The 19,064-nt window shown below is 40.0% G+C and overlaps 1 protein-coding gene across 1 annotated transcript in view; it reads left to right on the top strand.

Moving 5' to 3' along the window:
• Nucleotides 1-9,665, top strand: part of NELL2 (neural EGFL like 2) — a 156,350-nt gene extending 146,685 nt beyond the window's left edge. The window contains exons 17-20 of the mRNA XM_061361200.1: nucleotides 2,281-2,474; nucleotides 3,429-3,605; nucleotides 5,730-5,954; nucleotides 8,874-9,665. Of these exons, the coding sequence (XP_061217184.1) occupies nucleotides 2,281-2,474; nucleotides 3,429-3,605; nucleotides 5,730-5,954; nucleotides 8,874-8,924 (647 nt within the window). The 3' untranslated portion in view covers nucleotides 8,925-9,665. The remainder of the gene's footprint in view (nucleotides 1-2,280; nucleotides 2,475-3,428; nucleotides 3,606-5,729; nucleotides 5,955-8,873) is intronic.
• The last annotated feature ends 9,399 nt before the right edge of the window (nucleotides 9,666-19,064 follow it).

The following is a 19,064-nucleotide window of genomic DNA, read 5'->3' as shown; positions in this document are numbered from 1 at the left end:
TGTTTTAAAGAAATGAATGCAAATGTTGGGAAGTAATTTATTAAAGATTACTTCAGTGATAGCCAAGAATCCTGCTGTTAATTTGAATCATTATATTTAAATAGGATTTGTGTTTGTTCTCTATACTGCATAACTAAAACCAATTAGACAGTATATGGAGATCTTAAATTGCTAGATTGTATTGCCTTCAGTATGGATTTAAGAGAAGATGAAGGAGAGAGCAGCTTGTCTATCCCACTGCTCTTGCCAGACCAGCATCACTCAAACCATTCCTGTTAGCTTCTTGTCTAAAAGCCTTCATGGCTGGAGGTTGAGCAGCCTCCACAGGGCTGTCTGTTCCACTAACTAGGTGTCCTTACAGCTTGTACGGGTTTCCCTGCCTGATGTGCCTGTGACATTTCAGCTGTTCAGGTCCATGTGAACAGCCACACCAAATTAGATTCCTGATCCCAGTTATCTTCTGCTCTGTTGCAACAGTGCCTGCCTCCAAATGCTTCAGAATTTAACGAGGTAGAAGATGTGGAGATCTGAGATGATTTGCCTGTTCTGGGTTATCTCATATGTAAATAAGGACACCATAGGCCCTAATCCATGAAATGTAATCTCTTACAAAATCTGTTAGCATTGCAAATTGAATGTTCTTGCTAGTCTTGTACGGTCTTGGCTATGCAATTGTTTTTCCCCTCTTAACATTCTGTGGCAGTCAGTGTCATAGTTTGTTTATGCATTGTATGAAAAGTTATTTCCTTTTATCAGGCTTTAATTTGTTGTCTTTCAGCATTCACTGTCCCCTGTCTTCTGCATTCGGCAATGTGAAGAACAAAAGCTCTCAACATGTCTCCTCTGGAGCATTCATTATTTTTTTGGTTATATCCCTTCTTGCTAATGTTCTTTTAGAGATGAACAATCCGTTTCTTTTCAGTTCTTTGCAAATGACATTTTCCTCATCCTTCCCATAAGCCCTAGTAATTTTGCAATATGTTTTTTTTTGAGATGGTGCCACTGTTATTGCACACAGTGTTTGAAGGAAACCTACAATGCTGCTTATTTATACCCTGGAATTCTAATAATTTCCCTGCTGTTTTTCATCCCAATTCATATTCATGTTAACAACTTGTTTACTTTTTTTTTTAACTGCAGCCACACTTGGAATTGAAATGATAATTGAGTTGTTTTGCTTTAAACTGAATGTGCTTGAGGTGAATTGGAGGTTTCATTTCCATTATTGAACCCAAAGCTGAGTGTTTTATTATATTTTCATGGTGAAAGATACATGCAAGACCATATTGCTTATTTGGTCTTGTGCTGATCTGTTGGACATTTAAATATCACAGTGCTACTTTTTAATGAACTCTAATTAAAAGCTTGGGCCAGACTGTTGTGAAATTGTATTTAGAGCTGAACTCATGTATCAATATTTACAGTCACCATAGATCTAATATTTTCTAGTATTTTCCATGTTTTATTGCCTATAACTGTTTACTTCATGCCCTTTCAAAGCTTTTTTCCCAGATGACTTTTCTCCATATGGACAGTTGAAAACACTAAATAAAGACTATCCAAGTAGAAGGCAGTGTTTGCTGCTAGTTTGCCCTTGCAAAATAATCATGCAAGGGCACAATTGATGAATTAGGCCTTTAAAGGTACTCTTGAATTCTTTGAGATATGATTGTTTTGAAGTCATTTACTTTTATTCACTGGAGACATTCTTTTTTTCTTTATTTTTTTATGCTAGACACAAGGGCTATAGATGTCACTGCAAGTTGAATAGTTGAAATATTCTAGTTTGTGCACCCTAATAAATGACGCAACTTAAAGCATTGTGTGCTAGTTTAAATGGGCTTACAGGTCAGACGTCGCCTTTCACATTAATGTCTCTGCAAGTGAATTCAAAGGTACCAGACAAAGCCAGCAAAAGGTTTTGAAAAGAAAATTCTGCAGCTTTTCTTGTTTCACTAAACGTGTTTCATGAATGTTTAGGGAGCTAAGAATTATTTTTGTTCTTATGTTGCCTGTGATTTCCTCATTCTAACTACCTTACCTAATAGCTTTCACTTAAGAAGGTGTACAGGAAAACTCAAAGTATTGTCTTTCAAAAGTTGATGTGACTTGAAGAATATTTTTTTTGTGAACTCATAACTTATTTCTCCCTGTTCTGGTGAAGTGCAAATTAATTTTCCACTGAAGACTTAATGGCCAAGAATCATTTATATTGAGTGCAGCAAGAACATTTTTGTTAATTGAATGTGGTCTAAGAGCATTACATGGCATGTTTTGCAGACATTGATGAATGTGTAACTGGAAGGCATAGCTGTGCCAATGACACTGTTTGCTTTAACTTGGATGGTGGGTACGACTGTCGATGTCCCCATGGCAAGAACTGCACAGGAGACTGTATCCATGAGAACAAAATCAAGCACAACGGTCAGATTTGGGTGCTGGAGAATGACAGGTGCTCTGTCTGCTCATGCCAGGTCAGTAGAAATAGAAGGAGCTGCTTCTTGCAAGATGGTACTAGGGATGAAAGGAAGAACATTGTGATTCAAGTGAAATTCCTGTTTCAGCTGCCTTGTCAGGTGTGCATCTGGTGCTACAGAAAAAATGGTATTATATACTATATATGGTTTTGGGGAGAGCTCTCTCCAACCTGCATGAGCAGAACTTCCACATGAGGTTTATTATATGATACTGGAAGAAAGACGATAGTGTTATTTTGTTAACAGAGATGCCACCCGTGTTTTCTGGGTGGGAGTAGCAGCATATTCATGCAAAGAAGCTGTCTGTCTAGACACATGTTGGAGTTGGTGACTGATGCCAGTATCTTTAGCAGATGGATACAAATAGAAGTAGGTTCTGTATCTGCAGAGTATTTCAGCTTAGCTTTCTCAAAGTCTGCTGTGGGAGGCTTGATCACAAGCTAAATGCTGATGCAGAATAAATGCCCAATACATGGCTGACAAAGTCCTGAGCATTTCAGCAGCTCAGGTTTCATGAGCATTAATTTAATTTCAGATTACCTATCATATTTCTTGTGTGAATAATTACAGAAGGGAGGGATTGATCTGGAAGTTTAAAGCTAGAATTGACTAGCATCCATATGAGAATGACATAAACTTAGTGCAGTCCATTAAAATTTGACCCTTGGGAAAGACACCCTTGAGTTTTATCACCTTAGGGGAAAGCTGCCTGAAGATTGGTTGTATGAAGGGTATATGTAAGACAACAAGGTAAATTTATGGCAGATTTGAGTGTGCATTGTGGTTTCTGCTTCTGTTTGAATTGTATTTTGACAAAGAAATGGTATAGTGGAAAAACTTGTGAGCTGCTGATGGCTTAGAGCCAAGCCAAAAAAAATCAGATTTTGGTACAAGCACTGCTGGAGTTTTGTGAATTTTTGCCATCACTCTATGTCTGTCTTCCAACAACAGAGTGGATATGTGATGTGCCGACGAATGGTCTGTGACTGTGAAAATCCCACTGTTGACCTCTTTTGCTGTCCTGAATGTGACCCAAGGCTCAGCAGTCAATGTTTACATCAGAGCGGGGAGCTTTCCTATAACAGCGGTGAATCCTGGATACAGAACTGTCAGCAGTGTCGCTGTTTGGTAAGGCTCCTTGATTACAGCAGGAGAGACAGGAGGGAAAAAGGGTATGAGATATTCTGATCTGTGAATAGTTAATTTTCATGCATTAGCATCCATTTAATTTCCCCTGGAGTATGTGCATAATCAAAATCTGTTTTTTTGTGGATTTTAGTCAGTATTATGAAGTTCCAGTCAAAAATGCATTTTGACACAATAGGAGTAATATAAATTATTCAATCATGAAGATTGTTTTAGCAAAGAGTGGAGGTCATTTGGATATAACACCTACACAGCAGCACTCATGTGTTCACTTATTCAAAGACCGATGAAGCTGAGTAAGGAAATTCTAAATATGTATTTGTTATCACAGTTGGTAATTTCAAAGATGCTGATAGACTAAAATTTGTTTATTCATTCAGACTTTTTTAGTAACAGAAAAAATAATGCAACTTGATGCCTTTTTCGAAACAGTGAAATGTGGTTTGAAAAAAATAAAATCTGTTAAAGTTTGTAATCCTTTTCCTACACCTGCATTTCAGAGTCTGAGCAAAAACTACTCTGACTAATGCCACTCAGGAAGTTTCTATGACAGAAAAAATCCCAAGATAAAAATAACTAGCTTTTATCACAGGTCACCTCCAAATGTAAATCCTAGTCCATCTAGCAGCTTTGCCTTGTCAGAGTATCACGAATAACAGCCAGAAACCAATTTCTGTAGACACTGTGCTTTCAGTGTTACCATTGCTAAAATTCAATGAAATAGATTCCCGGGTGCTTCATTAAATGTCTTAAAAACAAGCAAAAAAACCTTACAGTTTGGGATCTCGATAGATTGGGGTTTTTTTCAAGATGTTACTTCTGTAACTAAAGCCTGCTTTCTTTCAGTTGTCAAGGATTTTTTTTTAGTGACAGCGTATTGTCTACTCCTTGTACTGTCCATCACTGCAAACATAAATTGAAATATCAAGATCAATGGTTTTAAAGATCGCTTTCATTCTAACTGTCCTGTGGTTCAAAAAGAGGAAAATTCACCCAGATGAGAATTTTGTAGAAGTAACTTGACAATACTTTCTACAACAAGAAGAGTAAATCTGGAGCTATCTCAAATCCCTGGGAATTTTTTTTCAGCTTTTGCTCTGGAGATACTGAACTCATTCTCAAAACCTTAGGTACAGTTTTTGTCAGTAAACTCCTTTCCAAGGCACAAATTCTCTCTGCTCCACTTCAGTACAGACTACTCAATCTGTGCTCAAATGAGCTAAATAAATTGAAGGTCAGAGATGGACCTGTTCCAGAAGAAATATGCATTAATGGCTTCTGTGAAGTCTTTCTTTTGACCAATAAACCTGAAATTTTGGCCTTTGACCAGAGTTGAAGAGAAGCTGACCCCAACTTCTGGTAACTGATGTGAACAATTAGACATCTATGGATTTATGTACAGGAGTACAGTAACTTCCCCCAAGAATATTCTGGCCCAGCACAAGTCTCTGCTCTGACCTTTTCATACCCTGGCTGTACTAAACCCATCATGCAGGAAGTGTGATTAAGTTTGGAAGTTCAGGTATTCTGATTGTAACATCCTAAATTGATAGTAAGTTGGTGGAGGTCTTTTCGGTGGAAACACACTGGTGTTTCTTGTTACACTGAGTTGCTGGCAGCTTGACATACTTATTCCAGCCAATGCATTTATAACTGTGAAAGATAAATTTTAGCCCATCTGGAGCTCAATTTGAAGGCTTTTTGTGGTGAGCAGTCGGAATAGAAGTAACAACAAGGTGAAACCTGCCATTTGGAAGCACTTTTGCAGTGCAGTCCTGTTAAGGCTTCTGTCACTTGCAAAAGTAGGACTTCACAAGGACAGGTCCATATTCTGCATTGCATGATATTTGTGGAGACTTGCCAGCTGCAGTTTGATGTAGAGTGTATTGAAGGAAGTGAAATCCAATACACTTCTGAACAGAATGCAGAAAATGCACCCAGCTTGCTGTGTCTCTCAAATATCAGTGTTCTCTGCACTGACTTCTGAATAAGACCAGATGGGCAAAATTAGCCAGCTAAGAAAAATAATGCTGATTCAGATGACTGGATGATGAAACAAAACAAGAGCTAATAATCTTCCCTTGTTCTTATAAAACTTGTAAACAGCAAGGCGAAGTTGACTGCTGGCCTTTGCCATGCCCAGAGGTGGAATGTGAATTCAGTGTCCTCCCTGAGAACGAGTGCTGCCCGCACTGCGTCACTGACCCCTGCCAAGCAGACACTATTCGCAATGACATCACTAAAACCTGCCTGGATGAAACCAATGTTGTTCGCTTCACTGGATCTTCTTGGATTAAGCATGGCACAGAGTGCACCCTCTGCCAGTGCAAGGTAAAGAGCATAAACATTAAGCCGAAATGCTTGCTTCCCAGTAAGTCTGATCAGTGACCAGTTGGTGTCTACACTTGTTTTAAAGCAGCAGAGATAAGAGTGTTCAGCTTAGTCAACTTTACTCTTGTGTGTGCTAGAAGGATGGTTTAATGTGCTAGCAGGTCAGAAGCAGGACAACAGATCATGGTGCAATGTGCTGTAGACACAGCAGTGAGCTTTACTTTTTCATCAGGATAGCTCAAGTCAAGTTTGATCGCAGTTCTTACTATATAGCTCCGTGCTATCTTGGAAACATATGCAGTAATGCATAGGTATATAAGACCAGGCTTCACACAATAAATTGTTCTTTGTGATACTATAGCATCACCAGAAGTGATAAAATTGTATTTTGAGAATAGTAATTGTTTTGAGAATTAAGGGGCTAGTTAGATGGTTCCATACCTTTATTGCTTTAAAATTAGTTACATATTAATTTTAAATTATTAATAATATTTAAAATTAATATTATTAATAACATTAATAATATAACAAACAATGTTTAAAACACTTTATAGTTTTTGTAGTCAAAGCAATTCCTTGTCTGAGGAGAAAAGTTAATGGCTATGGGCTATGAATTCTGGCATCTCTTTCTAAAGGTGCAAAAGGAGGTTAAAATAAGCCTGTAAGGTGAACTGTTTTCTCCACTATTCAATACTGAAGAATGACAAAGAGTGTTTCCACAGTAGCCAGGGAGAGACAGCAGGATTCATCCATAGATCTTCAATTATTACTGGCATTCACAGTTGATTTTGGTCCTTAGTCTATGTCCTTCCCAAGCAAGATACTTCCCAAACTCTAGTATGTCGTACAATTGATTACTTTGAAAAGTTTCTCATAAAAAATAATCTAACTGCAACACCTCCTTCTGGGAGAGATGGGGAGTAACTGGCGATGTAACAGAGCTGTCAAGTGCCACCTTCTTTTTCCATTTTGCCTGATTCAGTACTGTGTGCAACAGCAGTTGTTGCTGTTGAGGCATAGTCCCTTTCAAGAGGGAAGGGTTATGCACCAAATAAGCATAAGCATTTGGTTTGGTGTCATAACAGCATGGTGATTAGAAGAAAATGCTGTGGGACTCTTCATCAGGAACTGTAGCCATAGGACAAGGGGTAATGGGTTCAAACTTAAACAGGGAAAGTTCAGATTAGATGTAAGGAAGTTCTTTACTGCAAGGGTGGTGAGGCACTGGAACAGGTTGCCCAAAGTAGTAAATGCTCAATCCCTGGCAGTGTTCAAGGCCAGGCTGAACAGAGCCTTGGGTGGCATGGTCTGGGTGAGGTGTCTCTGTCCATGGCAGGGAGTCGGAATTAGATGATTTTAAGGTCCTTTCCAACCCATTTTAAGGCCCTTTCCAACCCATTATCTGATTCTATGATTTGGCAGAGTGGCTAATGGTTAGAAAGCTAGCTGCTGTCCAGAGGATGCTGAAACAAGCTTATGTGCAGAAGCCCGTGCTTTTGGGGTAAATAACTGGTGACATATACCAACTCCAGTGCTAGAAGTTACTTTTTCCTTGGGCAAGTTGCTGAGGCTTATGTGCATCTGTTTTCCCATCTGTAAAACAAATAGGTGTGATTCTTCTCTGAAGTGCTTTTGAGAATCAGTGATGGGAAGTGTGTTCTCATTGTTGTACTGCTAATCAATGGCAATGCAGAAGCCGTGTATCAGTTCTGTTGATGACCGCCTGTGTACTGCTCCCATCTGCCCTTTCCTCTTAAGCAAAGACTTAACCTTAAGCATCAACTAATTTGTATTCAGTGTAAACACGTACATAGACTAATAAAATCCATCACTGCATGGTGAACATATGCAAGTTTAAAACAGATACTCTTCCAAACCACACAGTTTTTGGCTCAGGTGTGAACCCGCTTAACAGCGGATGTATCCCTGTCCCTCAGCAAGCTAAATCTTATTCAGTTCTCTTTATAGAGCAGTTGTCTTTTTTAAATACCCTATCTGCTCATATTGGCAGTATTTTAATATTGTAGTTCTGTATACAAATAGCCTGTTCCCTCTGGATCAGGTTAATTGTGTGCCCATTTTGGATCATTCTCCTTCTTCATCCTGTGTCACCCCAGTCTTTTCTTGCAGAGCATCACATGGAAGGTCAAAGTTCTGATCTAAGCCTCTCTAAGCATGCTACAGCAAAATAGGTTTACACAAATCCTTTAAGAATTCAGAAACCTGGGCATCAGTTAAAGCTGACTTAGCCACAAAGCCATTTCAAATCACAAGTAAAGAAGATGGACAGTAGGGTTGTCTAATGTCCTGTAACAGCTGTTATTTGCATTGTAAGAATCAGATTTAAGTAGTGGAGATGCAGAAAACAGTTTCTCCGGTACTTGAATGATGTCCACAGGCAATCTGTTCCCTTAATTGCTAATATTCTCAGAAGAATATCTGGAGTATCAGGGAAAAAAAAATGGATTACTGTTTGCTGGTTTTACAGCCAGGATGTATTAACTTGAAGCATTCAGGGCTAAATAAAATCCAGAGTCCCTTCTGCCTGACCTAAATAAAACTCCCAAGTGACCTGTCTTGTTCAACAGCTTTGTGTACTTGAGCAGATGCCTGATACCTTTATGTTGGGGACATTTCCTCCAGTGATGCCAGCTTCTTTCAGTTTGATTGTTGTAGCTCTGGGATACAGACCACAGCAAATCAAGCAATTAATGGAATCATAGTAGCCCATTCCCTTGGGTAAGGGAAGGACATGACAACAATGTCATGAATCTGATCAGAACCTGTATGTTTTGTATTTTACAAGTCTGTACATTCAAATCCAGTGGGTGTTTTCAAATGGCTGAGCTTGTTAAGTTTACTTGTTCTGTCCTAAATGCTGCTTGTTTCAATCCTTCTTTCTGTTTTTCATCCCTTTAGAATGGCCATGTCTGTTGCTCAGTGGACCCACAGTGCCTTCAGGAGCTGTGACACCAGCAACCATCTCTCACAAGCAGTTTCTGGTTGAAGAATTTTCCTTCACAATAAAGACCTTTAGACCAAAAATTAGTCAAAATTAAAGCTAAAATTAGATTGGGTTTGTCCATCTAAAGTGCAGATATGTGATGAACTCAGTTACCTGAATCAGAGTGAAATTTATGGGACTCAAGACAAGCTCAGATGTGTATACCTTTGTATGAGGTTAGGCCCAAATCTTCTGGCTATTTGTCTGTCTGGCATCATTGTGCAGAATATTTAGGTTAGTGTGAAGTGACACATTGTAACGCTGTACATAACGATGTCAAGATCCAAAAGCAACTAGGAGCTCTTAGAGGGTCTTCCAAAGCTTTAAGACTCTTAACACTTGACCAGATACAGAGATTTTTACCTAATCTTATTTGGAACTGCACAAATGTGTTTGATTGCTTAATGCAGAATTTAGCAGATAATTGAGTAAAAGGACGAAGCCTTCAGGAACAAAGAACCTAGCAGCTAAGATATGGATGTACAGTATGTGCGCTGAAAAAAAAAGTTATTGTAAAAACAAAAAAAAATTAAAAAAAAATCAAAAAGAAAACCCGTGATGCACAGGCATGGCTTCTTAATGTTTTCTGATGGAAAAAGTCATCAATATTTCCTTGTTTTACTGCACTTACTATTATTTCTTGATTGAATTTGTTCAGTATAAGCTCGTTATTGTGCAAATTTAAATAAATATTTCTCTTATGTTAAGTTTCTGCTTGGGCTCCTTTTCCTTTCCAAGGATGTGATTTTCATGTGTGTTACTGTTTCTTCTTTACCAGCATGCCTAGGTTTCTGCCCAGCACAACTTTAAGCCTGTCATGTCTTACCTTTGTTATTCTGAGAACACATTAAGTAAATTCATTCGTCTGAGTCATCACAGTGGATTGATCAACAAATTCATGTGCCTAAAGCTCAGACCCTGTGTGCCAGTGGGATGCTGTCACCCAGAGTGGGTGCAGACTGGTTTTGTGTGACTTACACCTCTTCAGATTTACAGGCGATCTTCTCCAGATTCCTCCACTCTCCAGCTGCCATGAGTGCTGTAAGCTCCACAGCCATTTTAGTTGTTTGTGTAAAGTATCTTAATGCATAGCGATCACGTCAATATGCAAACCCTATTTTTGCTTCTGCACTCTTGGGACAATAAAGAAAAGAGGCTACATGACCAAAGCTGTGTTATTCTGGAAGAAAAATAAAGAATAAAGCAGTGCTTACAAATTACAGGCTGAAAAGGCTGAATTTGTAAGGAATTCATTACAAACAGTAGAGGCAAAACTGGAGAGGATGAAACTGCCCAAGGTAACAGCATCCTTTGAATGCTGCTTTAGTAGTCGTGTTCTTTTCAAAGTACCTTGCTGCTCTTCAGCATCTCTCTTACCAGTTCGGTAGATTTTCATGCAACCTGGACAGGCAAAACTTCCATTAATATTACCCCTGTGTATTATTAAGTTACAAAGAAGCGAATGTATATGTTTTATACCAAACAGAATTCTTTTCCTGCAAACAGATGCTACTTGACAGTGTTTCCAGTACAGCAGAAGATCAAAGGAATGCCATGCAACTGCATGTATCTGGTAGATATTCCCTTGTGCCTTCATGTCTGCTGAGTACTGTATGTTTTTGGAGCAGGGAATACAAGAGATGCTAGGCCACTGAATGTAAATAATACAAATAAACAAAACCAAGAAACTAAAAATGTGCAAAAAAAGCCCCAAATGGATAGTCTACGTTGGACCATTAAAGTTATGAAGGTTTTCAGACTAAATACACCTTTTTCCTCACCTCTTCATAAATAACAGGTACTCAAGGGTTTTACTGTATCATCCAGTTCCTGGCAAGCTGCAATCAAAGTTTTTAAAGAAGAGTGTTAGCTCCTCAAAAAACAAGCTGCTTTCTGTACAGTGTTTTCTTGCCTGCATAGTAGTTGTCATGAGGTCATGGTTTCCTCTCAGACAGAAGCACATCTTCAGTGGATTTCAATGGCAGCTGTATGCCTGTTTCTGAGAGAAAGTTTAACAGAAAGTGTTACCATATCAGAACTGCACATCAATTTCCTTCAAGAATAGGTCATGCATAGGACACAGAACATGCATGAAGAGCAGACTTCTCTTTTTGAAAAGAGCAAACACTTCTCAAGGGCAGAATCCTTAGGCTCTGACAGAGGCTCCTGAAAGCTCTAAGGGAGAGCTATGGAGCACTTAGAAGGCAGACAGCCACAGGACAGTGGTAAGCATCCTTGTTTTGGGTCCATGGAGAGATAAAAAAATTTCTCAATCCTTTCTCAAAGGCAGAGTAATACTGGTATTCAATCCCAGCTTTTAATCAAATATAAAATGGTGTATAGATGGAAAACCACTCTTTCCTTTTGTTGCCTACACTGACCTTGTAGGATCTTTCTGCTATTGTAGGTTTGTGAAGCACTGTGCAATACAATAAGAAGCAGGCTAAAAAGCCAGGAATTGAGACACAATGTAATAGTTAAAACTTGAATCAAGTCCTTGGAGAGACAGTCAGTGTTACATGTATGTAAAGAGCAGAAGTCATATTGCTGAACAAAGCTGAAAGCCTCTGCTAAATAAAACATGAGAATGGGTTGAGTGAATATTATCTAATTTATCAATGTTCAAGGTTTCTAATCAGTAGGGAGTTCTAAAGGTCAGCAAACTCCAGTGAGACATCTCAGTGACCCTTGTTTTCATTCCCTTTCACCCTCTCTTCCCCATCTTCCTCCTGTTCGTTCAAGCCTGTAATTAGTAGCTCATGTTTTTAATTTTCCTTGGAAAGTAAATTTAAATATTATTAAAAATTGATGTCTAATTTCTAGGCCTAAATTATCTGTCAGATGATAGAGTCCATAAAGACAAAATTATATTTCTGAACAATGCAGGTACGTTGTGCTCTTTTACTGGCCTTTCATTATTGATGCACTGTTTGCAGTACCAGAATTCAATAACTTCCATAAAGGAATTGTCACCTCTCTGCAGAATAATTGCCCTAAGTTAATAGAGCTACAGATAGAAAGGCAGAGATGTCTTCAGTTACAATGCTGAATTCAATGCTACGGTGAAACAAGCTGACAAAAAGCAGCAGTATTGTAAAATGTTGAAAAGGGAGCTAACTGCAGCTGCAAATTCAGTTCCTTACAAATATGCCATAGGCAAGAGCAGGGTGCTGGCCTCAGTCATCCTTACGTCTAAGGACATCTTTGCTTCTGTAGGAGCTCCACCTTTAACAGCGCAACTGGTGACACATGGTCATTAACTGTAATACTAGCCATTCCTTTTTTGCAGAATGCCTAAAGGCAGAAGTTCCTGCAGGGAGTGCTGTAAAACTGTCCTCATTCCGTTTCAGCATAGGGTCTTGCCATTAACTGCTGTTGTGCTACGGCAGATTCACCCTGGGGCACCTCAGAGAAGCACAACCTCATGAGCCACAGAGCCTGGATCTTCCTGATGTCTTCAAATGCAGGATGTGTATGGGGTGACATCTCCTCAAAGGACATGGTGAATCTCACTTTGAATGGGTCTGCCTCACCGGCAGAGCATGGGACACTGAAAAGTCTTTGATTTAAGGTAAGTACTACTTAGCAACAACTAAAACATTGGTGTGTTATCCACATTGTTCTCAGGCTGACGCCTAAACACAGCACTACACCAGCTGCTAGGAAGAAAATTAACTCTGTTCCAGCTGAAACCAGGACAGTGAGCCTTTTCCGAACGGAAAGAGAATCTCACTGCAGCACAGTGATGGAGCTCAGCTCACGTAGCCTCTCAGCAGTCAGGGGCTCCCTTGATTTCTCAGATAAAAATTGCAGTAGCTTTAAAGTAGGGCTCAGCTAAGTACTTTTTAACAGCGAAACTTACTTACAGACAAGTGCAGTTGCCCCAAACCAGTTAATAATTAAAGATCACCAGATAGCTTTTGCCAATTATGTAAAGAAAATGTTTCAGAGTAATATGAATGAGAAAACTAGAGCAGCTCTGGCATCTCCTGAGCAGGTGACCCGTGGAGAAGTGCATCAGTAAAGCCCACTGCAGTCATGTCTTCTGTCCAAGTCACAGCTGTGTTTGCCAATTCACAGTCCAGGCCATCTCTTTTGCTTCTATTTTAATTTCTAATTAAAAATTTAAAACTTCTTTTTTCTTTATGTGGCCAAGTGTTTGCCCTGGGAAAAAAGACAAAGCGTTACCATTGGATTTTTGAGTAAGAAGCAGTGTTTTGGGGAGAATCTGAAATGAAAAAGATGGTGCTAAAACCCCCTTTACTCAGAGGTCTGTGGCTGCTTATCAGCCATGTGAACAGCCACGTGCATGTCAGTGTATTTCAGGTTTTTGTGGTTTTGTCAGTATGGTGCTAATGCAAAATGATAAAAATAAAAGTAAAAAATCAATTGTTAAAATCAATTACTCATCTAGGTCTGCACTAATCAGTATTTTCTTATTGCCAGAGTTTACACAGTCTGTAAAATGCCAAATAGGCATTGTTTACTGTAACAGGAGATTTGTGACCCTATATCCTACTTATCTGTTCATAGATAATTTCTGTAAGATGAAACTTTAACTACTACAAACCATAATAATCTATTGATCATATAATATTTCATCCATGAGAGCCAAACTCAATAACTGTCCTCCGTCTTAAAATCTTTTATCATTAATCTCATTTTACCATTTTAGACTCCAAATGTAACACTTAGGATGTCATTTTTGTAACAGCAGTATTGCTTGGAACCGTAAAATAAAGTTGTTTAAGGGCTTATTTTAAGACTGAGTCATATTTGAAAGCCAAAGTAACCAGAACTGCATCACCACAGGTAGAGCATCCTTCTAAATAGAATAACACAAACAAAGTACTGACTTTTGGTAGGGAGGTAGGACAATTTTATCGAGGGGAGTAGGGAACAAAGCAGACCAACCAGCGATCCCAATGATGCCAACTCAATCCTGTCCCTCTTTCAGTGACTGCTGATCTGAACAAGAAGAGGGATAAACCCTGGTGGCCTTAGCTCTGAACAAGCAGCTCCTCAGCTGATGCTGCTTTTGAATATTTCATTTGTCTGAGTGGGCCACAATTTGTTTTCTTTATGCCTTGGGTAAAAATGTAAAAAATGCTTGGGATGACCACAATGCAAACTGTTTTTTCCCAAGGTTGGGACTGGCCCACTTCGAAGGCAGGCACTGCATCACAAGCTGCAGGCTCTAGCCTGGTGGGTGGTAGAACCCTAGCTAAAAGTGTCTTTGTGCAGTCCTGCCCTGGTATTAGCTATGTGTAGTTGGATCTTTCATAAGCTATGACCAGAATGACCCACCTTAAACTGGTTCCTCTGGAAACCTAAACCCCTGCTTTTGGCTGCCATAGATGGATTTTGCATGTCAAGTGTCTTGTCCATGCAGAGGGATGCAGGAGTAGGATTAGGACTGTCCCAGGAGCTCCACTATCAGCCCAACATATGCAGCCACAGCCCAGGAAAGGTAAGACCTGCCTTCAAGTCAGGAACAAAAAGTTCGTATTGTATTAAAAGTATTTCTCCCTGGGAAGAGGCAAAAAACCAAGCCCTTTTTTTGCTTTCCAAGGAAAAAATCTAGCATTCTCCTCATTTGCACTGGCCATGGGCAGCATATGAGTGCTCACAGCTCCCTCAACATGCAGCCCTTTCCCTGCCTTTGTGTTTCATGGCCATATGGCTCTGCAGAAGCTACCCCAGTCAATTGATAACAAGCCCTCTTTCATAGCCAGCTCTTCCTCTACAGGCCCTTTTTTGGGAGATGCCTGTAGATGCTGCCTTGCAGCTGGTGCCTGCCTGGCCAGCACCGGGCAGCCCCTCTTATCCTGCCCAGACAGCTCAGGCTAGTGATAAATGGATGAGCAAGCCCAGCTAATGCAGATAGTGTGAAAATTTGGCCTTGCAGACATTGCCTGTGGCAAAACAAGGGGGCAATGTTGGTACTGCTTAAGTGATCTTCTTTTAATTAGTCTGTTTTCCATTTTAAGTTTCCATTGGGTAATAATTATATTTGATGGGTCCTGATGCTCCTGTGAAGAACACAGCAGGGGAGGAAGAAATAATTCTTGCCTCACTTAGTAAACTTGAGAGGCTGCTCAGCTGCTGCTGCCTTCAAAGGAAGGAGAGATGCAACCCACAGAGCCTGTGATCCCACCAAAACCAGCACAACTCAGCAGAAACACACATGGCACCTAGACCAGTCCCTGGCTGCTAGGGCAGCTCCTGCCCTCCAGCCTCAGCAGCGCAAGCACTTGCTTTTAACAGCCCTGCTACAACAAATTAACTCCTTCACCGTAAATCTATTGGGTTAGCTTCCTCTGTCTGGAAACAGATTGAGGCAACGTACTGGGGATTGCAATTGCATTATCCTCTGCTTGGTATTTTTATTCAGGAAATGATGTGCTGCTTCTGCCTATGACTCCTCTAAGGGCTCCAGTATCAGTACCTGGCAGATCACATTCAGTGCTGGCCTATTTCAGCACAGCACCGATGGTTCCCGTAACAGATCATTTTATTCTGCCATGCCTTCAGACTTTCTTATATTCCTTGGGCTAGAGATCACTTGTGCTGTTTTAGAGGTTTCAGCCACTGTTAATCATCCCTTCACAAAAATTAAATAGATTCCCACAGTGCATTTTATATGTTCCTAAGAAGCTGTACAATTGACATCACTGAATTTGGAGTCAAACTCCTTCTTTAGTCCCGTTTTTCATGGTTCAGACTCATCTATACTTTTTATTGCTTTGGGAGTTGAACCAGGCTGAGAAAGTGGTTGCTGAAATCCTGATTATCTTTGGTTTTCTTCTGAATGAGGATTAAAGCAACCCAAGGACCCAGGGTTTTGTTTGGGTTTTTTTTTGTTTGATCAGAAACAGCTTCCAAAATCTGCAGCCCAGGAAGCCAGTTTGCGCCCCCATACTCACAGGTCTAAATTCTTGAATCACCTTACTCCAAAACCTAAAATGCTTCATCAATTCCCAGCAAAGCCATAGATATTCGGGCATTTATACAGCCCATTTAAGTGGTATTTTTATTTCTTATATAGCAAGTTGTCATAGTTTGTGTAGCTGTCAAGTGATTTTTGCATGCTTCATGTATTTGAATTGCTTCTTGTGGGTAATAGCCTTTTGCACATAAAGCTTCTCAGCTCTGGATTTGACTTTCTTGAGCTGTTAGAATTTAAGGTTCATTTATGAAAGACATCCTTGTGTACACCTGGTCAGCAAAAGCAAGTCCTACAGAGAGATGAGTTTGGCCCAGTACATGTAATAGTGAAGCCAAACTTGTGTTTGATTTCTGTTTGAACTGTTTCCTCTGTTTTATTGTGCTCTTCAGCTGTGTTCCAGCAGTTTTGCATTACTCTAGTTTATAAGTTTCTGAACAATCAATCAGTAGAAGGTCAGCTGCAGCCATTGACTGCACAGTGAATCAAAGCCTGAGACACGTGGGCATTTGTAACAATGCAGAGAAGCAGAGTTTTCAGCGTAATCAAAATGCTTTCCATGTAGAAAAATAAAAATACAGAATGGTTGCAAGTGAATTAGGTCATAAGTTTTCCAGAGGTTCAGTGAGAGCAACATCAGAGGAAAGCTGAGATGTGAATTCACAGTGTATTTACATGCTACACAGCAGGAAATCCTGAGATGGCGCTGACTGAATAGTACAGATATTGGTCAGCTGTTTAAAAACTCCTTCAAGATTAAAAAGTGTCCTGGACTAAAAAAACTTTTGGTGTTGAGGTTTGGACACGTTGCACAACTAGTTAAAAGGCACCTGAACATGTGGTCAGATGATGATGGAGGAGCAGCCTAGGGATGCTGCTGTCACCTCCTCTCTTCTGTGGTTCAGCTGACTTCTCCATAGCTCTCCTTACAGTGGGGTAGGATCAGGCACACAGCAGCTACTGTGCTGTGGCTGAAGGACTTCAGGAGGTGATCAGCTTGCTGTCTTGAGGGTAGATGACCTCCAGACAGAAAGAAGGCAAACAGGTATTAGAGAGTGGATCCAAGGCCCAGGAAGGTCAGCAGAGATTTTCCCTCATCTTAGGACCGGGCCCCTGAAACATTTATGCAAATGCTAAATGAAAGTGCTATTAATCCATAGTTTTTGGTAGGGCTGGAGTACTTAAACATCATATCTGGCACAGTGCAGACGTGCTCTTACATCACTTTCTCTGCAGGGATGAAGTTCAAAGAGGCTGTAAATATATACAAACCTGAAAATTATGTTGACTAGAAAGAAAGTTTGTCTATTTTGTTTGACTGAGGCAAAATGCAAAAATGTCTTATCTGCTTTAAAGGTACCCTGGTTTCCGAGAAGGAGCTTGGGTTGGAAAAGTCAGGGAGGCCCTGGCTGTGTCCCTTGAAGTGTCTCAAAGAAAGGATCCATTCGATACAAGGCAGCTTTTCAAAGGGTGCACAATTAGGGGCAGCGATGCAAAAAATTAGACACAAAGAACAAGGAAGACTTGCAGACATGTGACTGAAACACCACAGCTGTGAAAAGAGGGGTCCGGTCTGTCTAATTGTGCGCCTTGGTGCCCCCAATTACAGATGCGACCCGTTGGCATATCTTCAATAGCTTAGCAAGGAGATTACTTTCACAGTGGTTCCCTGATAAATGTCTGCTTGCTCATTAACATAGGTGACATTTCCTAACTCTGCTCAGATTTGCAGCCTGAGCTAATCCACATCCTATTTAGTTCACAGGCTAAAGTTCAAATGGAACAATTTTTTGATCCTATTTGTACGACTGTGTATAATTTCCCACTTTTCTTTGTGGTCAGAATAATAGCTTCAAACCCAGGAAAAAGAAAACAAAACCCAAAACAAACCCAAACCAAACTAAACCAAAACAAAAAAACCCACCCAACCACCCCCCCCCCCCCAAAAAAAAATCTACAAAACTAAAGCAACAAAAAGCTTCTTTGTATTTATTCTGGGACAAAACTGCTTTGTAACTCTGAATACAATTTCCTCTTATTAATCGCTTTCATCTTTAGTTCTGCACAGCAGCAGTTCCTCAAATGTGTATTTCTTTCATACTTGGCCTATACTACAGTTTTACATATGTACCCCATTAAAACAACAAGCATTTTTTCAATGTATTTGGAAGCTCACCAGATAATGTGTATTGTTAGAACTGGCAATGTTTTTGCCATAGGATGATGACACATTATGTTAAAACAAACCCCGTCTTTAAATAAGACCACTTTTCATGGCCTGAAATTGTAAAATATATATCAGAAAATATTTAGCCTAAAGAAATAAATAGAACTCGAGATTTTTTTACTGAAATGTTAGCTTCAACACTATAATTTTTCAGAGAGCAGCAATGAATCAGGTTAATGCTTGATTTCAAAGGGTCCTTGGGACAAGCTAGAATTATTTGTCTAAATAAAAGCTGTACTCAGTCTTGTGTTGCAGTGGCATATCTCAGGGCTCTTCTGGAATGGAGGAACTTGGAGTGTAAGACCCTTCTCTTCTCCCTTCACTTGCATAGGAAGCAAGTGCCCAGCCGTTACCAACTGCACCCTTCTGACCCTATCCCCACCTTTTTCCCTGAGTGCCATAGCCTTGAGCCTGGCCATGATGTATTTAGCTTGGTGGCCAGGACACTTGAATTCCTGGATGTCCAGTTACGGCAGCTCATGGGGTGGATGAGAGGAAGGACCCACCATCCATGTGCCCCCCAAGCCCTGAAGTTGGTGCTTTCAAATGTACTTTAGTGAGTGCCTCTTAGGAGACAGAAAGCTGAATACTGCAGACCAAGACAGGGTCACAACAGTGCTCACAACCCATACAGATTTAGACCTAAGCAAATAACAGAATGACAGCTGATCGTGAACTTTCCAGTTTCATTTATGGACTGATACGTCTTTTTTGGGAATGTTGTCTCACAGGAAAATAACAAGATTTCAACAAATTGGGTTTTTTTAATAAAAAAGAAAAATACCCCCATGTGATATCCTCTCAGTGTCATTTTAACTTCCGAAGTAGCTTTTATGCACTGGACCACACAGTCTTTTGTTAACATCCATGAAAATTTAAAAAAAGTCATATTAGTCACTGGAGAGCTCCTATTTTATTCCCCATCTACACTAG

This window comes from Neopsephotus bourkii, unplaced genomic scaffold, assembly GCF_033783945.1.
Source record: "Neopsephotus bourkii isolate Nb327-2 ecotype Australia unplaced genomic scaffold, CSIRO-AGI_Nbou_v1 NB_1053, whole genome shotgun sequence".
Taxonomy (NCBI): domain Eukaryota; kingdom Metazoa; phylum Chordata; class Aves; order Psittaciformes; family Psittacidae; genus Neopsephotus; species Neopsephotus bourkii.
This window is presented reverse-complemented; position numbering and strand designations above follow the sequence as displayed.